Below are 22002 nucleotides of genomic sequence, written 5' to 3'. Positions count from 1 at the left end.
AGTTTTCTTCCATCCCGAGAGTGAATCACGCCAGCAAAGGTTGTGGGACTTGGACGCATGGCTGTGCAGTTCCTTGCCCAGTCTGTGGACAGAGCTGAGCTGCATCTGGTTCTTGTGGACTATCTCCAGGGTGAGGCAGCTTCAGATACAGTGGGAGGCAAAGGAATGTACAGAGGAGAGAAACGGTCTGAGTTTCAAGTTCCACGATGAGTGGCTCATAAATCGGGGTGGGGTGTGGCCTCTGGACTGTCCAGCCTGTGGTGGTGGTGGTGACCCAGAATCTACTGCTTCCTACTACAGCAACAGGAGAGGCCAGAGCTTGATGAGTACAGATGGGCAGGCTGTGAGTGTCACCAGGCCATGGCCTGGGCATCTGGAGACATAGAGGTGGTCAGGCTATGAGTGTCACCAGGCCATGGCCTGGGCATCCAGGGGCACAGAGGTCTGGAGTTCCGTGAAGCTGAGCAGAGCAGTTCTGTGACTCGGTGCTCTTGCAGCTAAGGATGACCTTGAACTCCTGACTCTCACCCCATGAACCAGCACCACTGGATTGAAGGGTTACTGTATAACTCAGTGGTTTCGGTGTTTTTTTTTTTTTTTTTTTGGAGCTGGGGACCGAACCCAGGGCCTTGCGCTCGCTAGGCAAGCACTCTACCGCTGAGCTAAATCCCCAACCCCTCGGTGGTTTTTTAAAAAGCATTTTTATTTTAAAACAGGGTGAGATTACAAACCAGGGTGAGACTGTTTGCTTCTATCCGAAAACTATCAGCGTTATTAACATTTCGGAGCTGAGGTTGGGCTCATCTTATACCTTGACATTTCCCTAATGGATCTGAGGGCCAGCCCGGCATTCCCAGCAGAGCTGTCAGGGTGACAGATTTACACAACACAGCAGCACAGTGCCACAGAACGGAAAAACAAAGCAAAACAGAGCACCTCCAAAGAGGCATTTAAAGGAGCTCTCTTTGTCTTCGATGGTTCACAGGGTGTCAGGAATCAAAACACTGATTTTTTTTTTTGTCAAGTTTATATTAATCTGTCTAAATCAGTGTTTACTCAAGAGACCAGAAAATCACTTTGAGAATTGTCTGTGCTGTAAGAATAAAGGAACCACATTTGAGAGCCCTCTTACACTCCTTTACGAATAACCTCCAAAGCTGGGTGGCACATGCCTGTTGTCCCAGCACTAGGGAGGCAACAGCAGGGGCATCAAGAGTTCAGGTCCAGCCTGGGCTGCATGGGAAGTCCCATTTCAAAATTCAAACTTACTAGATGAGTTAGCAAACCTGTACCTGGAGAGGCATTAACAGCACCTGAGGAAACATACAACGTTTGCCATGTGTCTCCTGCCTCAGCCGCTTTAGGACTAGGATTACAAAGGCCACAAGGTCTGCTTTTGGTCTCATTCTTTTAAACATTTATTTTATTTCAAATTGTATATCTGTCTGCCTTCTGTGAAGGTATATTTGCAAGTGCAGGTACCTTCAGACATCGGGCACTGGCTGCAGTGGAGCTGGAGTGATGGGTGATTATGGGCTGCATTGTGTGCATGCTAGGAACGCACTCTCACACTGAGCCACGTCTCCAACTTCTACCCCCATTTCTGTAGTAACCATCATGCACCATGCACATGCTCATCCTCACGCACATGTTTACCCTCACACATGTGCTCACCCCCATGCATGTGCTTACCCTAGCAATGGCGCTGAAGTAGGCAGCGACATGCATGGTAAAACCTGAGAAAAATCCCTAAAATGTGCTAAAATACATTCTCTTGGAACTTCTACACATCTTAGTTATGAGGAACTGGGTCAGTTAGAGTTTACCTGATTACGGTTTTCCTTAAACCTTTGCAAGAGCACAATCGGACGGGCAGGTGCAGTGAGTCTATGGGTAAGGGGCTTTATCTGCATACTTATGATGTTGAACTAACCCTGTCCCAGGCTGGGGACTGGAAGAGCAGCAAGGGCTGGGGTGAAGACACCTTCAGTCACTTGTATCCCTGAGGTGGCTACTTAGGGTCTCTGGCTCTGTAATGGAGATGATGACATCACACCCGCCCACCTGGAGGTGGGAGGGGAGGATGAAGATGGCTAATGGGCATGAACCATTGGAAAAGGGCCTGGAACATAGTAAAGAAACAACGCCGCATAAACTAGTCCTGTTTCCCCAGGAGAATCCCCTGCCGTGCTTCACTCCTGGTGCAGTTAGATACTTCCTGGACTCAGCCTCTGTTGGCATAGGATGGGTGTGGAGCAGGTGCCAGGCACTGCATGCAAGGCCGTACATGAGGTTGGCAGGGTTTAAGGTAAGATGATCCGTGAGGCAGTTAAGAGATACAAATGCTTAAGAGGTAACCGTGGTCCCTGCCACTCCCCAACTCCCATCCCAAGCTTCTGAATCCTAGGGCTCAGCCTTGCCTCCTTCCCCATTTTGCTGGTGGCCCTGGGACAACGACACCCTGAGATCTCCCAGCCAGAACCTTCCCTGTAAGGAGGTGCCAGTGAGCTGTGCTGTATGCAGTGTAGCTCACCCATGTGATTGATATGCACCAACCCTGGCACTACCTCCCCCACACTGAAGCGCCCATCTCCCTTCTGTGTGGACCTACTATGTGTAGTACAAGACATCATGCATTTACCCAATTCTGTCTGCACTGTGTTGGGACTGAGCTGGGATTTTACGCCCCCATGTTTGGGAGCTAAGACGTTGCATGCAGCGGCCGAGTTCCCCTCCTTTTATCTTCTCTTTATTTTGACCTGTCAATCAACAGGCCATGTGTTTCCTTCTTACTTGATGCCATGTGTCTGGCTTCCTGCTGGGCCCACTCCTCCATGTTCATTGAGGATTCTTCAGGCTCAGGTGCTCTGAAATAGCAAAGCCATTTTACCAGCCAAAAGGGCTTCAATAAAAGACACTTAACAAGCTTCCTCCTCTCTTTCCAAACTTCTTTTAAAGTTTGAAGCAGGGTCTCACTATGTAGCCCTGGATGTCCTGGAACTCACTGTGTAGATCAGGCTGGTTTTGAACTCATAGAAATCCACCTGCCTCAGCCTCCTAGTGTTGGGATTAAAGGGGTATAGCACCGTATCTTGCCTGGATTTGATTTTGAAACGTGAAAATTGTTGAGGAAAATACTCTGTGGAAAGTGAGTCCGAGACTCTGGTGAAAGAGCTCAGGCAGCTCTGCCTTCAGTGGGTGCTTAGGAGCTCCCCAGAGGCCTGCCTTTACCTCCATCTTCCCTCAGAGAGGGCACATCCACAAGTTCAGGGAGCATTTGGAGAAGGCAGCGTGGGTTTGAGTCTGAGTCTGCAGCTTACTCTCTAAGAAGCTGAGGCTCCTCTCTCCAGAGAGGCAGGAGCCACTTCCAAGTGTTTGTTTTGAAAGTCAAATGATAATATATGTAAATTCTCCATGCATAATCACCAATATTAGCATAAGCATTTAAGGTAAGTAGTAAAAGCCAGTGAGCCTGTCAGCTTGACATCATGTCTGACCACTGAAGACGAGGAGGAGGGAAGGGAAGCCGCAGACAGCTGAGTGGCAAGAAGGACTGTGGGTTCCAGTTTAATTGAGTTAGCCTTCACCAACCAGCAAAGAGCAGCCAGTGCTCTGGAGCCCCTGTTGTTAATAAGTGGGAAATGACTCATTTTCAAAATGGGTGACTGCAGGATTCTGAACAAAGGGACAGTTCTGTTAGGAGGTGATAATTGAAGAGGAAGGCTTCATCGGGGGAGATCTGGGGCGATCTGGGGCTGTGTGTAAACGTGCTAATGGAGGCGAGGCCCAGAGGAGACCTGCAGCCTGGCACCCAGGAGACAGAACTAAGCTGACAGCTGTGAGGACGACTCTGTCTGGCCTGATCACAGCTTATGGAGGAAATGAACCACACTTCTGGTGGATGAGCACCACAGGCATGGCTCTAGCATTCATTTACTGACAGTTTGTTTGGTAATCAGTCCTGATTCGTGGTTGACTTTCTTCTTCACTGTACCTGGTGCTTTCTTTCATGGCATACATTCCCCATGGTCTTATAATTCCTTGTCAGTGAAGAATAGAGAAGGCAATCCTCCTGTTCCTGCAGACAGAGGAATGAATATATACCTGCACACCTTATCTCTGAAGAGAAACTAGTATCCATAATATATAAAAAGCATCTACAACTCAATGACGGTAAACACAGGCACTCATTCACAAATGCAGAGAATACTTGAATAGACAACCTCCCCAAAGAAGAAGCACAAGTAATGGCCCGTTTGAGGGTCTCCCTCCCATCCCCTCAGCATTCTCCTGGGCTTCTCTGAAGGAAGACTAGACTAGTGTTCCTACTGTGGGGAATCAGTTGTCTCCTATTCAAAAGGGAGAACGCCTAAGTGAATTATGGATGAAAGCGCTGGATGACGGAAGGAAGAAGCGCTGATAACAGTGAGGCCCAGACCGCTGGTCCTGAGAGGAGCTATGGGCAGAGCACAGTGTGTGCGAGCTCACACGTGCACATTCTATGGGACAGGACATGCGGTCAGACTTGAGTGGCTTAAGGAGGCTGGCCCTTCAGGTGTTCCATGATCGGTTGTGTTTGGTTGGAATATTTTTCCTTTATCCTTTGGTATATGTAGGGCATCAGTGTCAGCCGCCAGTGAGTACTGGAGTTCACAGCTTCTCAACTAGGATGGTAGTCTGCCTGCCCATAGCTTAGCCTCATCTTCCTAGACATCGCAAATCTCCTGTCAGTTCCCCGAGTTCCTAACACAGGAGCGATATCATGGGATCGAGGGCCTCAGTTTATTCAAGTCCCCAGACAGCCACTTCACATTAGCAAGCTGGAGACTGGGGGACATGGAGATCAGCTCTGGACCTGGGGACACAGTGTGAGAGGTTGGCCTCTGGGCTACTGAGCTCCTGGGCTGTGAGATGCTTGCATCACATTTACTGAGCAGCCTTGCTGTCTCCAGATGCAGTGCAGGGGGGAAGCCTATGTGAGGGAATCAGGCTATTACGATGTAAATTGTTTCCTGTGTAAGTGCTTTCCCTGATGTGGTGAACATTCGCTTTTATTTCCTTCTGCCACATTTGAGAACTGAAGATAGAAATGTGGAAAGAGCAGGTTAGACTCACAGAAAAAGCATGGGGCATCTGCCTCTCCTCTTCCCTTTAATGGCGTCAGCGCTGCCAAGCTCTCTGGTGCCTTCTCTTTTATATCTTTAGAGGGAAAACAAATCTCACACAGGCGGCAGTTACCGCAGCTCATTGCTAGAGGATTCAGTATGCAGGACATTAAAGCAAAGATGGTTATTAATGGGATTAAAACAGATATAAAACTTTATGGAGGCATTAATAACTCCTCCACACACTGCAAAACAAGGCTAATCCTTCCCCTTCACGGGTGAAGTGTGCTCTCTGTCTCGGGGGTCTGCTGCTCTGACTGTAAACTGACTATCAAGAGATCACTCAGACTTGAGATTCCTCATGTGCGTTTTATCGTCAAAGCCCTTAGCATCCCAAACACTTAGGAGGTGAGACCCCAGAGGGCAGCAATCTAGGGGAACATTTTGATAGAGTAGACTACCGGCCCTTCCACTTGCAGATATGGAAACCAGGTACTGTCAGACAATGAGCACACTGAGCCGCGAGCTGAGTCGGGGCTCCTCTCTTACCTGCCTCAGTTCCTCACAAATACTTGAGTGCAAACAGGTCATTGTTCACCATCCAGTGAACAGTTTCCTGTAAGTGGGTATTTCTACATCTTTCTTCCAGTGTCTCCCCCCTTCTTTCTCTGCTCCTTGCCTGGAATACCCCCCTTCCCATTGTTTCCTTGAGCAGACCACTTGTTTTATTTTTAATGTGTCTATACTACGTGTATTCACGTATGTGTGAATACATGTATGGGGGTCAGAGGACAACCTCAGGCATGGTCCCTACTTCCCACCACCTCTTGCTACTCACCACCGTGAATGGCCGCCTCGCTGACCTGTGAGTTTTGGGGGATTCTCCTGCCGAGCCTTCCATCTCACCAAGAGAGAGTGCTGGGGTTACAGGCATTCACCACTGTCACTGTCCTAGCTTCTGTCTGGGTTCAGGGAATCCGAGCCCAGGTGCCCACTCTTGTGTGGCAGGTGTCTTGTCCTCCGAGTGCTTCCTCTAGCTGGGAGCGACTGTCTTTGGATCAGGGCATTTGGAGCCACAGCAGCTCTGTCCTGTTGAAGCCCCTCATTGTTCAGATGACCAAAGGCGGGTAACGGGGTTCAGATGCTCACTCGGGACACACAGCTCCCACCAGGAAAGACGGAAGATGACCAGAGATGAGAGGCCTGCCCCTCCCTCCCTCCCTCCCGATGCTCGTCCAGCCAGAACCCAGGCAAGGCACCGCTCAGCGGGGGTGCCGCTGGGCGCTCTGTTCCACCTCCCACCTGGCCCTGGCACTGGCTTCAGTTTTTGCACATTGAGCTGGGGCAGTTGTTTCTTTTGAAGGATGATGTTATTGAAAACCCAGGTGCTTCCTGTGTAGACGCCACTCATTAGCTCTCAGTATGTTTGGAGATTAATAACATGCTTAAAAGTGTATAGACCTGGCCAGTCCTGCTAACCCACTGTGAGCTGAAGGTCCCTAGGAAAGCGGCTCCTATGGTAAAGGTCCCACAGATCGCCTGACAGAGCGTCATGCTTGCTGGGAGGGGGATGTTGCAGATGGCTGTGGTTCAAATGTGAAATGTCCCCAGCTGGTGTGTTTGGACATTGGTTCCAGTTGGTAATTCTGTTGGGAAAGGTTCTATAACTGTAGGCAGTAGAGCCTTGTTGGACAATATGCATCATTAGGGCTGGGCTTTGAGGCCTTGTAGCCTGGCCCTACTTCCTGTTCTTGCTCTCTACTTCCTGTATGAGAATGAAACGTGACCAGTCTGCTTCCTGACTGCCAGGGCCAGCCTCACACTCCTGCAGCCGAACCCTCCCTGTTGTGAGGGACTGTGTCCCTCTGAAACTGTAAGCCAAGATAAACCAGTGTCTCTGATCCATCGCCTTTTGTTGGGGTGTTTTATCACAGCAACAGAAGTAAACAGTACACAGGTGAAGAGCCAGAGTCATGTGATCTTCCGACTTAGACAGAATACCAGACAAAATCAACAGAAGTGGGGTTCGTGTGGCCCACAGTTTTAGGGTGCAGTCCATCATAGCAGAAGAGGAGGCTGATCACGTGGCGCAGCAATCAGGAGGCAGAGAGGTAGTCCAGGGCTCGACTCACTTTCTCTTCCATTCACTGCCCGTGGTGTGGTGTTGCCCATACATAGGGCATGGGCCATTGGTTAGAGAATCCTTCACAGATGTGCCGGATCCCAGAAGCTGACAGTTGAAGAGTGACCCTCACAGAGCCACTTGGCTGAGATGTTGGTAAAGGCTTCAGAACATCAGCCGGCAGAAGCCTCCCTGATGACCACAGCAAGGTTTTGGGGTAGGTGACAATTTGTGACTTTCAGTGCTTTTGTCTAACTATACAAGTTTGTATGACCTCTTCCACAGCGGGTCAACCCAAACGCATGGTCACTCACCTTTCGCTCAGGATAATCCACACAGATCCCCTTTGAAGCAAGTGTTTTGAGTTGAAGTTGACCCTTCTTCCTGGGGGACTTCCTTAGTTCTGCCTTCCCACTGTCGGCACTGTTGGCTGGAGACTGTCTGATGGCTCTGGCATGTACGTGGGACACTCGAATGCCTGTTTCTGCAGTCAGTTTCATAAATTACTCTGAAAAAGGGAGGATTTATTATGTTTGAAATCATCTGGAGGCAGGACCCTCTCAGGTTGACACAGTAAAGCAGGTTGGCACTACCAACACAGCTCATCCCTGTCATCCCATCCCCACAGAATGGTCACCAACTGATGCTCGATAAAACTGTTCAGGAGCAGAAGCCTTAATAAATGTTAGTGTTGGTGCAAGACCCTCCTGCAGTCTTTGCCTCAGGGATATCGGCTCACTTAGTTCTTTATGCATGGAAGATACTTCCACAGGGCCTAGGGCACGGGGCAAGGCACCTCAGCATCCAGCTTTATCATAACAACAAAGCAAGAGTCCTTGAGGGAGCCACAGAGTGGAGAATGGCCTGTACCATCTCTCCTCCAACTCCAAGAATACAAATAAAATCTGCTTGCAGGAGCAAGCTGAGAGAGAAAGGTCTTGACAGATTCAGCATCAGAGGTGGGGAGCATGGCAGCAGGCAGGCAGGCAGGCATGGTGCTGGGGCAATAGGTGAGAGTTTACATCTTATTTATATGTTGCAGCCAGAGAGAGTAAGCAAGATAGAGCCTGGAGAGGGCCTTTGAAACCTTAAAGTCTCCCTTCCCCAACCAGTGACACACCTTCAACAAGACCACACCTCCTAATCCTTCCCAAACAGTTCCACTAACTAAGGACCAAGCATTCAAACATAGTAGCCTGTGGGGTTCTCTGTTAAACACTGCAGCCTTCCCACCTCAATTAACCTAGTTAACTACACAATCCCTTGCAGGCATGCTGGGAAGCTAAACGATCCCACACAGGCCTGCCTAGAGGTTTGTCTACTAGGGAATGTAAAAGTCCACCAACTTGACAGTTGGGAGGAATTAAGAAGGAATTAAGTCCAGGTGGTAGACTCAGCCAGCGTCTACAGGCAGAAATGTAGGCTCACACTGCCCTGGGTGCCCAGGCACAGCCTCCCCTCTTCTCTGTCTGTGGGTACTTGGTCTGTACAGGACTTTGCCTTGACACTCAATGCCAGGCCACGGAAACCCAGTCCTGGGTAGAGAGATCCATATCCCCTGTGCTTGACTAGTGCCCATGGATAGAGCTTCAGCTGTGACAGGCGGGAACCCTGTCTCCAGTCAGATGTGCTAGCATCTCTCGTGATCAGCTGTACTGACCTCAGACTGTCCATGGAAACATGGCTTTGCCTCTGCTGCTGTGCTGGTTAGTGTGGGGTCTGCACTCTGGGTAGGCCCCTGTGCTATCGTATGGCTGACTGTGGGCTTGCCTGTTCATCCCACTCTCCTTCCCAGGAGGCATCCTATGTACCATAATCCCCCTGTGGGGAGAAGAGGGAGGCAGCCATAAAACTGCTCTATAGTGATTCAAGGATAATGGTCCCGACTCCCACAGTGATTGATCACAGGCTGGTGACTCAGGGTTTCAGAGCTAAGCCATTTTGGTTCCTTCAACTCAGTAGTATGATGTGAACTCAAGAACATGAAGGTTCTAGGTTTTCTCTTCTCACGATGGCTCTGGCCCTTCAGGGTCTTTGTGCATCTGTGAATTTTAGGATTCCTTCCCTAACTCTGCAGGGAAAGTCATTCGTACTTGGGTTGTGAGTCTAAAGGCACTTCCTAGCATGGATGTCGGGAACTGAACTGGGTTCTCTGCTAGAACAGCAGGCTCTCCTCATCTCTGGGCCATCTCCAGCCCCTGGCGATCTTTGTTCTTTGCTGGATTTGACTTGCTGGCAATCTGTGAAGTGGGTTTTCATCTGTGTTTATCTAGACATGGTGCTGTAGTCTCTGTGTACTCCCCATTCTCTCCTCAGGGTTCGGTAGCAGACATGGCTGTCTCACCCGATGTTTGGTTTCAGAGAAGCCATTGTCTCGTTGAATGGTCTGGGGGAGGATGATGCTTCTTTCTTTACTTGTCTGTTGATATTGGTAATTAATGTTGGCCCACAGACAGCCTTGTCGGTATCCCCCTTTCTCTGCCTTCAGGGCCAGTGTGTCTCTGTGTAGCTAATGTAAATCCCATTTGCAGTGGGTACACATCTCTGTTCGCTTCTAGATCTCTCTATACACACAGTATGCATGCAATGACAAATGTACCTAGTGCCTCTGTGATTAAGAATGATGTTAGTGTTTTGAGAGAGAGAGAGAGAGAGAGAGAGAGAGAGAGAGAGAGAGAGAGAGAGAGAGCACTGTGCAGGTGCCAGTGGAAGCCAAAAGAGAGCCCCAGATCTTTTGAACTGGAGTTACAGGTAGCTGTGAGCCACTGTGTGAGTTTTGGCAACTGGGGTCTTCTGCAAAAGCAGCCATTGCTTTTAACAAGTGAGCCGTCTCCCCTGCTTAATGCTAGTTCATTTTAAATTACAACTTTTGATTAGACTGAAAATTACTAGACATAAAATGTTATCTCTAAATATATGTTTACGTTTTGCATTTCTAGACTTAAGTATAACTCTGAATCAGTCTGATGTCTTCAAATATGGGGCCAAGTTAAACCGAACATTTCCGCAGGGAGATGGTGGCTGTGTAGTCCCCTCTGAGAGCCATCACGCATAAGGGGGCATAACTACTTCCTCTCTGGTCACTGGGGCTTAGGGGTGGAGCCTACAAAGATGCTCCTTTTGTAGCTGTTGGGTTTAGTCAGCAGCTGACCAGACACTGACGGGAAATGAATTCAGAACATCTGTGTGATCGGAAGGCCCAAACATCTCACAGACAAGAAGCAGAACTGGTTTTTAATTCCAGTTGCTCATGATTCATGTTTGTTCAGATGTTGAGAGCTGACAAGTTGTAGCCACTGATAGAGACTGGGCACAACTGGATAAATCGAAGGCCCCTTCCAGACACACGCACTGTCTGGAGAAGACTGGCAACCTGTGACCTGTGTGACCTGTGTGACCTGCGTGGTACGTTGGGGTGGGGTGAGCAGAAGGGCTGGCATAGTGAGATGCAGTGCTGTATACAGGGCTGATCGATGTTGAAGCCTCTCTTCTCCTGAGCACATTTCAGCACAAACATGGAGGTTAGGAGGGAGGGAGAGGGCAGGGAGAAAGAAGGGGCAGCCATGCCATCCTGAAAGTGACAGGCATTCTCTGGCCATAGGAGTGTTCCTGTCTTGATTCACAATAAGTGGAATATTTCCTACTCTTCATTTTCACAAGGAAAAGATGTTGGTTTGCGTGGACTCAACTGTGAAAGTTTTTCCTATTACTGAAATCGAAAATAACAAAACCACAGACCCTGTTGGTATTTCTAGGACTTTAAGGTCTACTAAGTATCTCTAAGACAGATTCATTTTTCTTTTGTAAGTAAAATTCAGACCCCACACAGTGGCTCTCTGTGACATTTCAGGATGTTGAAATATCAGATAATAGTGACCAGGTTCACCGTTCCTCCCAGAAAGCCACGAAGGTGTCTAAGTGTGGTCCTACTATCTTCTGTTTGCATTTGCCAAGCTCCTTCTGCTTTGCGCGAGAATGCGCGCGCGCGCACACACACACATACACACACACACACACACACACACACACACACACACGCACACACACACAATCTTAAAAATAAATTTTGGAAACTCTGAACGATTAGAGTATTTCTTTCCCCAACGCTTCCCTTTCTCAGCTGAACCTCCAGTTAATGGTTCACACGACACAAATATATGTACTTTATATATAATTGAGTCTCATCCAGCTGACCGTGGTCTCTGTCTCTCAAGGTAACCACCTTTTTTGCTTTTCTTCCAACTGAATCACTTCTACAGTCCTACCTTCAGCTGAGCTGAGCCCCACACCCTCATTTCTAACCCTTCTTCCCACCGAGGATGCAGAACACACTTTTTGTTTCTGAACATCCGTGAATTTTTGCCTGGGGGTCTGATGTTAATTTGCTGTGACCACATCTTCTCCGCTGTCCCTGCACTGTCCTTGGCTACTTAGGAAAGCTGCACCCTCTCTGCACTTCCCCCTGCTCTCCCTCCTTCCTTGGTTGTAGGTTGCACTTCCTTGTTCTTGGGGACGGTACTCACTTTGTGTCACAGGCGGCTACTGTTGGCCTGGGCTGCATATCTGAATTCTGTTCTGGAAACGAATGCCGGATCTTCTCTAGCTGTCATTTAACTTTAGGAGGCTCAGCTGGTTTCTTTCAAGGCTTATTTTGAATTCCTGTTGCCTCACCTGGGTTAATAAGGAGTGGCCTTTGGGTCTTAGTTAAACACTCAGGACTCTTTAGGGAGCCCTCCTCTCTGGCTGTCAGACTTGCCTCCCTGCTGTGTGAGCCTGGCAGGTTTGCAGGAGTCATCTTGGTACACCTCCCTCAGATTCATGCAGAGAGTGTCAGAGAACTTAGGCAGAGGCTTTGGGGGGCACCAGGAAGGTTTCTGAGTGACTCTCCATCCCTCTACCTTTACTCTTTCACTTCCTCAGCTCCAGCCCCAGCTTCTCCTCTCCTGCTCAGGCCTGTCAACTAGTCTTATCCCAGGAAGTTCAATTAGCACTGAAGCTGCAGTAGTGAGGGAGCTGCATTAAAGTTTTCCCTCCCTTTGGGTCAGAGCCCTTGCAGGTTCCTGTCTCACGTTTGAGGAACCGTTGTCTCTGATACTTGATTTAGGGATAGTGTCATGTATGACAGGTCTGGTGTGTGCCAGACATGTCACTGTCTAGAGTTAAAGTCATGTATGACAGGTCTGGTGTGTGCCAGGCATGTCACTGTCTAGAGTTAACGTCATGTATGACAGGTCTGGTGTGTGGGACAGGTACGTCACTGTCTAGGGTTAACATCATGTATGACAGGTCTGGTGTGTGCCAGGCATGTTTTTCACTGATTTTTTTCTTCTTTCTGAAACCACTCATGTCTGTGACAGTCACAATGTTGCTCCCCTATCTGTCATCTCTGTCCTTTGACTGTCTTTCCTGATGCCAAATTCACAGACATTTACCTAGCATAAGCGTCAGCTGTTGAGAGGGTGAAGGAAGCAGAGACCCTTGTCCATACCCAGGAGCACATTCCCGCACCTTTCTCTCTTCCTAGGTCAACTTCTTATTGACTGGTTACCTTCTGTGTTCCAAAACCCTGGTCCTCATTATAGATCTCAGAAAAGACCTTATTTTGTTTGAGTACATACATGTTCTACAGTTAAGGGTGTGTTTGCTTCCATAGAAATCTGTGAGGAGCTTGCAGTCCAGCTGGGAAGAACACCTTTGTCTGAGAGGATGGGGTCGTTGACTTGGAAAATACACACAGATGCTCTTAAAGGGAAGTGTTGAGTGCACAGAGGAATGGGTTGTGTGGAACCAGGGCTGTGGTGGTATAGGCTGGTGAGCCTACCCCTGCTTCCCTGAGGAGTGGGAACAGAGCACCTCAGTGTGATGGTTGACCATGGGAGGCAGTGGCTATGCACTGTGTTTGGAGATGTGCAGTAAGCAGGTGCTGGAGTGTAGAGAGAGCTAATTCTTAACCATGTGATTGTTGGCCTGATGCTCAGGCTGTGGCTGTAGCAGAGGTGATGGGCTGTGCTGGTGAATGCAATACTGTACCAGGAGTGGGGATGGCATGGCCCTCTGACCTACAGAGCTGTTTGTAGGACTTGGCTCTGTGATCAGAGAGCCACTTAATGACCATTAATGAGATGCCAGCCCAAGTGTTAGGTCATAGCAAAGAAGGTCATCACTGCCCTTAAAGTCTTCTGAAGTCCCCTCGGCTTTCCCTCTGCTTCCAATCCAGGATGGTTTCCCCAGCCAGTTAGTTCTGAACATCAGAGAGCCCAGCAAGGCAGCAGAATGCAGTCGGGTAGAGAGTATTCTTCTGCTAGAGGCCTTGTCAGCACAGCATCCTTGGGAAATTGCAGCCTGGACTGAAGTGTAAAGGTGAGAAGGAGCAGATCGTGTGCTTGGTCAGAGTCAAGGGAGGATGGTGGACTTTTTCTTCTTCCTGTGGCTCTGCTAAGCATCACACCCAGAGTCTTGCTCACACTGGGCAGGTGTCCTCCACTGAATCACTTGCCCCAAGATGGTACCAGGAGCAAGCACCAAGGCTGAAAGGCACAGGTGGCAGAAGACAGAGAGGGGGGAGGTGACAGAGACTTATAGGGAAGGGGGGCTCCTTCTAGAGGGGGAGTGATTGCAGGAGACAGGACTGAGATGGGATGGAGCTGTGAGGAGAGGGGATGGGGCCCCTCCTGCCCAGAGGCCTCCAGGAAGGATGGGTGGGAGGTGCCATCTTGCAAGTCTGTCTTCTCCACTTGGATCATCCAGCTGTGGAGGCCAGCACTATGGAGTCCTGCAGGCAGCCAGGCGGCACTTCTCCTGAATCTGCCTTTCAGTGCCAACCCTGAAAGTTTCTTTTAAAACTGGGGCAAACCAGGAGAAAGTGTGAGCAGGTAGAAAGAATTTCTTTTGCTTTTGGGGAGTCAAACCAAAGTCTTGCAGTGAGCTAATTAAGCTTCCAGCCACAGATTTAAAAAATGCTTCAAGTTCTGTCAATCATTTCTTTTGATTTTCTGAAAGATGTAAAATATCTGTATGTTTTCTGATCAGCCAAGCAATGCATATTCATTATAAAAATTTAAATAATGCAGAAGTACATGAAGGTAGAAGTGTGTCAGTCATAGAGGTGATACTATATATCCACAAGCCTGCCAAATGAGTTTCCGCTAGAGGTGACCCACACGTGTATCCACACTAGGAGAGCTTGCTGAGCAGCCCTCGGGCATGAGGAAGACGGTAAGACTGAGCAAACTGCTGGCTCAGGTCCCACTTGAGCCCTCTGCGAAGTTGGCTTCTCAGCATGGTGGGGATAAGGACTGACTGGCCAGAGCAGATCATGTCTGTGCATAGATAACATGTGTAAAGCACAGGGCTTGTGACATGGCTGGTTATAAAAGTCGCATGCCCTCTGTGCCTGACAGGAAGTTGCTGAAAAGGCAAGGGAGAGTGTTCTCGACACCTGTCCTCTGCTGCTTTTCCCCAGGCTGGGTGCCAGAGAAGTGTCTCTCTTAGTCTCAGCTGGTTTGGTTGGTTGGTTGTTGTTTTTTCACTTCTTAGAGTGAGTTCCAGTCTCTCTACTCTTCCTGAGTAAGTTCTTTAATTGCTCCTTGAGCACTTTCCATGGAATTGTCCTTCCTGTTTCTGTCCTTCATTAAGAGTAGTCCAGATGTTTGTATTTCCCTTGATGATTTGTAAGGGCTCTGGTGTTTAAGGGCTGTGGATGCACATACACCCGAGTTACTATTCTCACCTCTTGAAATGTAGTTGTCCTTGTCAAATCCACCCCTGTTTTCTTGCACTTGCTGTGGCCTCTCCATCCAAGGGCTTGGTTCTTTCTATCTAAGGCTTCAGTCAAGTTGGGTTATTTCCAAGTTATGTGAACAGCAGAGACTTCCCCCTGAGGTGATTCTTTTAAAGTGATGAAGTAGTTACACAGCACTGTTAGTTCCCAAGAGGGCTTAAAATCCGTCTGTTTGTGTCCTTGCCTGTGTACTACCTCACCTTTGCGTGCCTGGTTCCTGGGACATCTGTCGGTCTGGATTCTGTCCCCTGCTGTAGCTTTTCATGCCTATGTTAGCATCACAGCACTTTATTGTCTCCTGCAAGGGTTTCAGGGGGTGGTGACTTGGGCTATCATTTTGCACTTAATGTTTCAAACAAACCTGAAGGCCTGTTTGTTAAGTCCTTAAAAATCCCAGTAATCGGGGAGGGGAACACCCATATAGAAGGGGACGGGGAGGGGTTAGGGGGAATGTTGGCCTGGAAACCCGGAAAGGGAATAACAATTGTAATGTAAATAAGAAATACCCAACTTAATAAAGATGGAGAAAAAAAGTCCCAGCAAGCTTCCAAGCCCTGTAATAATTCTACGGGCATCGGGCTCAGTTTTATCTGCACTTCCTATTGAAACACATCTACCTTTAGTCTGTGGATTCAAGCCTCATCTGTCCTTTTTGTGGTATTTCCTTACAGCATTCTCTGTTTCTCCTCTTCACAACATGTTTCACTAGGCCGTGCAGGGGGTTTTCGGGTTGTGTGGGAAGCGTTAAACACTGACTGGTAGTGGACATTTCTCAAAGACTCACATTACCCAGAAGCAGTGATAAGTTTCTGATTCTGTTTCTGATATTTTCAGCTTATTTGCTACCTATCTTGGTCATCCCGACAGAAACTAGGATGTCAGCCATGACTGTGGGCCTCTTTTTCTTACTCTGGCTTCTGGGGACTGGATGTAACTCTAGAGTTCCCCAAGGGGGGACATGCACAGAACTGTGACCCACAGCTTCTGCTCAGCTGTCCCAGAGAGCCAAACCCCCTCACAGACGTGGCCTATGACTGCCAGACTCTGTTTCAGCCTCAGGTTCAAACTCGGGTTCACTTCAGGAGGCCAGATGTGTGTGGGACCCTGGCTAGAAGGAAGGTGCACTGTGTTCTCTAGCTCCATCAAGCCCCATCTTTAGTGAGGTATCTTAGGCCTCTCTGACTCCGCCTTTATGGCCCTCCAGCCTCCAGCTGCCCTGAGACTTGGCTTCCTCACTGCAGCAAGCTCTAGTGCTGTGGCTGCAAGTTCCCCTCAGCTGACCTTGGTTTGTTCTAACACAGCCACTAACTGTGATGGTCAATAACGAGTTTGCTAATGAACACCAGTGATTTTCTGGTCTGCTCAGACCCCGGTCACGCTAGAGTGTCAGGGCTCAGCACCTGTTCCTGAGGTACCTGCTGGGTGCCAGGGCTGCAAGCTTTGGCCCTGCTGATGCTCCTGCCTATGCCGTGTTCCTGGCTGAGTAAGAGGACAGATATTTCTCAGATAATTGAGCAGCGTGCTGCTGTGTTGGGGTCAGGGATGGGGACTCCGGGAGATTGGGAAACAGGGAGGTCACTCCAGAGCCCCGTGCCCTGCAGCGATGCAAAGGTGGGTTCCAGGTCAGGAGCCACTGACGGGAGCCCCACACTGACTCTTCTGCTTCCGCCATGTGTCCCCATTTCTTGTTATTTCTGTGGCGTCACTGGTTCATTTAGATGTAAGTGAACATGTAGAAGTTTCTTCATGACTTGAATTGATTTTTATTGTAGCTTCAGATTCTTCAGAAATTTGATGTCAAGTCTGCCTGTCAGTTTTTTTCCTAAATAATATTTTCTCCACAAAACAACAACACCCCCATCAGCTACAAATAAAAAAAAGTCCTGAAAATGTTGTGCCCTCCCCACTGAGTGTGTCACTGCAGAGTGACTGACTCTGCAGCAGCTGCCAGCTGGTTTCTGCTGTGAGTGGCACCAGTTAATTAACTGCTGCTTACAATGTCCCTGAAGTGACAACTGCTGGGATATTTCAGACTGCTGTCTACAGAGGTGAATCTAAGACCTGCAGACCATGACTCCAAAACAGGCTTACCTCACTGTGCATGCGTGTGCGTGTGCATGTGCGTGTGTGCTCAAGTGTGTGTGTTCAAGTGCGTGTGTGCTCAAGTGTGTGTGTGTATGTATGTGCGTGTGTGTGTATGTATGTGCGTGTGTGTGTGAGCTCAAGTGCATGTGTGTGTGCATGTGCGTGTGTGCTCAAGTGCATGTGTATGTGTGCATGCGCGCGTGTGTGTGTGTGTGTGCGCGCGTGTGTGCACAGTACACTTGGAGGCCAGAAGAGGGCCTGGAGCTAGAGGTACATGTAATTGTGAGCAGACATGTGGGAGCTGATTTTGGGTCCTCTAGAAGAGCCACATCTGCTCTTAACTGCTAGCCCAGAGTTTATTTTAAGGGTTAGCATAAAATAGAGAGATTGAGCATCGTACTTGAAGCCCCTCCCCGTCCCTTCCACTACCCCTGTCCTACTGATGAAGTCAACCACCACATGTTATTTGTGCTCAGACATTGGACTCACAGGGCATCCCTGGCTCCCTGTCTCTGCAACTCCAGCCACTTTAGTTACAGGAAGACAGCGGACACAGGGTGGGGCCACATGGTCCTTTCTTGGCATCGGTTATCATCTGCGCAGTGGTTGCTGCAATTCGGTCAGCCGCTGGCTGAGGCTCTGAGGACAGCAGTGGGAAAGAACCCTACAGGCCTTTGGTGGTACAGTTCCCTCAAGCTGGGAACATCGTGTGACACATGATGACTTTCTTTAGGTATGGGTGGACATTGATTATAATGGACAGTCAAAGTTCAATGTGCTTTAACCTTGAATATGTCTGGAAACAATGTTCTGTGTGGACTGCCGGCAGGTTCAGAGACAGGAGTTCATAGGAGTTTTTTCCCTCTTCTCAAGGGCACAGGGCTACTGTTTGGGCCTCGGTTGCCCTCCCAGCCCTGGTGTTGAAGGCTTTGTCCCAGCCTGTGCACTGCTGAGAAGCTGGAGGGCCTTACAAGGTGCATCCACTTTGCAATGAGTCCATCAGTGGATTGACTGGTGCATTCACAGCCCTGGTCACTCAGTCACCTCTCAGGGCCCAGCGTTTGAATATTGCTACATGCAGGGCCAAGCCTTGTGCATCGAAGCCTTGAGGGCTTTCCATACACACCACCTACTATTGCTTGCCGTTGTCATGGTAACAAATGGAGTTTCTAAAACAACACAGGTCTGAAGTCTGAAGTATTGGGCAGGCCCCTTCCTTCTAGAAGCTTGGTCCCAGACTTTGCAAAAGCAAGCAGGGAAGCCTCTGGCACCCCAGCTTTACTGAGATGTGGTCCATTCCTGCCAGACTCCAGCATTTACTTTCTGAGGTCATACCACCGCCACCCCCCCATGAATTTAATGTCCCAGGAGACCCTGGGACTCACTGGGTTCAGCTGGGCCATCCAGGACTCTGCCCCATGCTGTGCTGGTTAATTCCATCATGTTAGCAGAACCCTGATGCCTTACGGAGTCAGTTCACAGGCCAGGACAGGTGTGGAATGGAGCTGTTAACCTCGGTGAAATGTAGACTTGTGTTCACGTGTTGCTAGTGCTCGTTTGTAGAAAGAACGACTTCTCCACATGGAATCTTACACTCCAACCACCTCTTCCTGCAAAGGCAGATTTTTTTTTTTTTGGTTCTTTTTTTCGGAGCTGGGGACTGAACCCCGGGCCTTGCGCTTCCTAGGTAAGCGCTCTACCACTGAGCTAAATCCCCAGCCCCAAAGGCAGATGTTAATAAGCCACAAGAGAGTGGAGTCTCCCTGAGGGAAGCCTCTTTGGGATCACATTTGGATTTAGAGCTGTGTTCACACAGAACAGCAGAATGCTTCTTCCACACGCTCTGAATCTGCTTCCTCTCCAGCAGATCACAACAGAGGAAGGAATTACTAAGAACGCTGTGACCTGAGTGGGGACAGCTCTTGCACATTAATATTCCCAGAACACCAAACACTTGGAAATGACCTGTGAGGAGAGAGAGCTCCTTAAGGGGTTTGCTCATAATTAGCACAAAATTATTCTCAAAGTAGCTTGATGAGCTGGGTATAATGAATGTGGAATAATTCCAGGTTCTTTGACTTAATGAAGGTTCATTTCTTTTAGAGATTTTGGGATGCAGCATTAAGCTGTTACAATTGGGGCTAGAGAGAAGGCTCAGAGGGTAAGAGCACTGGCTGCTCTTGCAGAGGGCCTGGGTCAATTCCCAGAATACCGGGTGACTTATTACTACCTATAACTTCAATCCCAGGGCATCTGAAGCCATAGGCACTGCAAGCACACCATGCACATGGCTACATGAAGCAAACTCCCCACGTATAGAAATGTAAAAATGAAAATAAAAAATAATTGTTATGCTAGCACATAACCTGCAGGCTGGGGAGTGTTAACCTGCTTTAGAGATGCCTTCACAGAGTAACCGAGAGAGAGAGAGAGAGAGAGAGAGAGAGAGACAGACAGACAGAGAGAGAGACAAAGACAGAGAGATAGAGACAAAGACAGAGAGAATGTACATGTGTATATATGTGTGTATGTATGTGTAATGTATGTGCATGTATGTATATGTGTGTATGTATGTGTGTATGTATGTACATATGTGTGTATGTATGGTATGTATATGTATGTATGTGTATATGTATGTATTGTGTATGTGTGTATATGTATGTACAATGTGTATATGTATGGTATATGTATGTATGTGTATATGTATGTATGTGTGTTTATATGTGTGTATATTTGGTATGAAGCTACATGGCAGTTATACCTGGTTTTACCACAGAGCTACAACTCTGAATGAAGCCTGTGTGGTTTGGTTTCACCTTTAGTGATAAAATTGTTGCCTTTGTGTTTGTCGGGGAAACCTGCTGTGTATTCTGAGGTGTATTCCACCTTACACTGTGTGGAAGAGACTAGAAGCTTCTAAGGCCCCCACCCATCTGGCGACCTGGGGGCTAAGGAAAAGTATGTTGTGGGTCCAGTAGAATTGGCCTTCAAGGCCGCGCTTCTTCACCAGATGCTCCAGTGTGTGTAAGAGTTTTCAAGGTTGACTTTCTTCGTTGAGAACACGTCGGTCTGAATTACACGGTTCCTACTGTCCTGTGCATGAGTTATGTTTGCAACGTCATTGTCTCCTATTGCTTCTGACACAGTCATATAAACGTATAGGATAACACTAAATGTAGTAATGGTGACGATATCAGAAGAATGTGCACAGCAGCAGCAGAACGTGAAATGTTCGCATCTACTACACCACACTAAGGGTTGGCGGTGTGTTTGTGAGGTGTAGCCATATGTGTAGGCCAAACCTGCACATCATAAACTAGGCATTTCTTTACATTGTAATTGATTGCAATGTTTAAATGCATGAGACAGATTTGCTGGTGTTATCTCCTGCGAATCGCCCAATTGTCTGTCCCCAGTTGTCCGTCACCTTTGAGAGACTCGGCTTCTGAGTCTACCCCGGTCCCCACCCCGGTCCCCACTTGGTTGGACTGAAGAACCTTGCAGCTTGTCTGTAGCACGTTCTGCTTGGTCAAGCCTACTTGCATGGATGTGTGTTTCTGAGCGTGGTTTGGAGGATCTTTGCCTTAAGAGACACCATCATGTGCGTTCGTAAGCACAGCTGCCCTTTTGTATCCTGGTGGGGTACCCACCCCCCACCTCTGGCTCTTACTGTCATTCTACAGTGAGCCCTGAGCTTCAGGGATGGCTATGGTACAGATGTCCAACTCAGGGCTGAGCAGTCCAGCATCTCTCATTCTCTGCACCATGACCATCTGTGCGTGTCTCTGGTGATCGGTACAAAAGGAAGCCTCTCCAGTGAGAGCTGAGAGACCAAGAGAAGACACTGTGATAGCCTGCACAGCAGGCTCAAGCCAGACCACATCTCAGGACGGAGAGGGGAGATGGGCAATTGGTGTGGTAGAAGGCACTCATCCAGGAGTGTATGAACAGCAGCACAAGTTGGACTTGATCAGTTAAAACAAAAAGACACAAAGTTGGGTGGGTGGGAAACAGGGGAAGAGGGAGGAGGGGGAGGGGGATGGATGGGGAATGGAAATGGAGGGGGGAGCGGTGACTGTGACCAAAGCACAGTGTATGAAGTTTTCAAAAAACTTAACGGAAAAGAAAAAGGAAAAGAAAAAGGAAAAGAAAAAGGAAAAGGAAAACTCCATGGCCTGTTCCAGGCTCCTGAGCAGGTGCTGAGGCTCAGGGCTCAGAAGCCTTCAGTTTAAGCGGCCTCCCATATAAACAGCCTGAGCACACACAGTCCATGCCACACGGAGTTCCCGAGCCCCTGCCAGCTCATGTCATTATGTTCATTGCTGCATCACAAATACTTCCCTTTTTCTCCCATCAGGACTCGTTGGTCACGTCTGCAACATGTTCACAGAAACTGCCACACTTTGCCTGGATAGGGACAATAAAACCAACACAGAGCCAGCGGCCACACTGCTGGCCTCACTGCTGGACATCCTGCTGGGCATGCTGACCTACACATCCCGAATCGTCCGGCAGGCTTTGCAGGTAAGTGCTCTGCCCCCTGCTCTCTGCCTTGTAATACTGTACCATGGCTGTGGGATTTTCAAGGGGTGTACACTGCGGACACAGCCCACCCAGGCCACGTGAGGCGGGGATGGGATCAAGGAGAGCAAACTGTGTCACAGAGTCTTCAGGGAGGGTGGGAAAGGCTTGCTGGGCATCGCCTGAGAAACCACTTATGTGTGAGGACATCTGCAGTTGGCCTACCCTCAGCAAGAAGCTGAGAGCATGCTGGGAGCAATGACTGGCTATACCCATGTTAGTGGAACGACAGACTGGATGGTTACGCACATGCGCCTTATGCGTCTGAATCTGTATCTATAGTAATCTCATTCTTCTCACAGAATACCTGGTGAACAGCAGCTCGCAGC

General features: G+C 48.7%; 1 protein-coding gene across 7 annotated transcripts in view; it reads left to right on the top strand.

Annotated features, from left to right (window-relative positions):
- The window catches only part of Ulk4 (unc-51 like kinase 4), a 305588-nt gene that overhangs the window by 162131 nt on the left and 121455 nt on the right, over positions 1–22002 (top strand). For all 7 annotated transcript variants that reach the window (XM_087563005.1, XM_087563004.1, XM_087563001.1 and 4 more), the window contains 1 exon segment: positions 21450–21616. In XM_087563005.1, the coding sequence (XP_087419131.1) occupies positions 21450–21616 (167 nt within the window).

This window comes from Rattus norvegicus, chromosome 8 (genome assembly GCF_021556685.1).
Source record: "Rattus norvegicus strain SHRSP/BbbUtx chromosome 8, alternate assembly SHRSP_T2T, whole genome shotgun sequence".
Classification (NCBI taxonomy): domain Eukaryota; kingdom Metazoa; phylum Chordata; class Mammalia; order Rodentia; family Muridae; genus Rattus; species Rattus norvegicus.
Note: the sequence above shows the minus strand (reverse complement) of the source record. Positions and strands in the feature narration are given on the sequence as shown.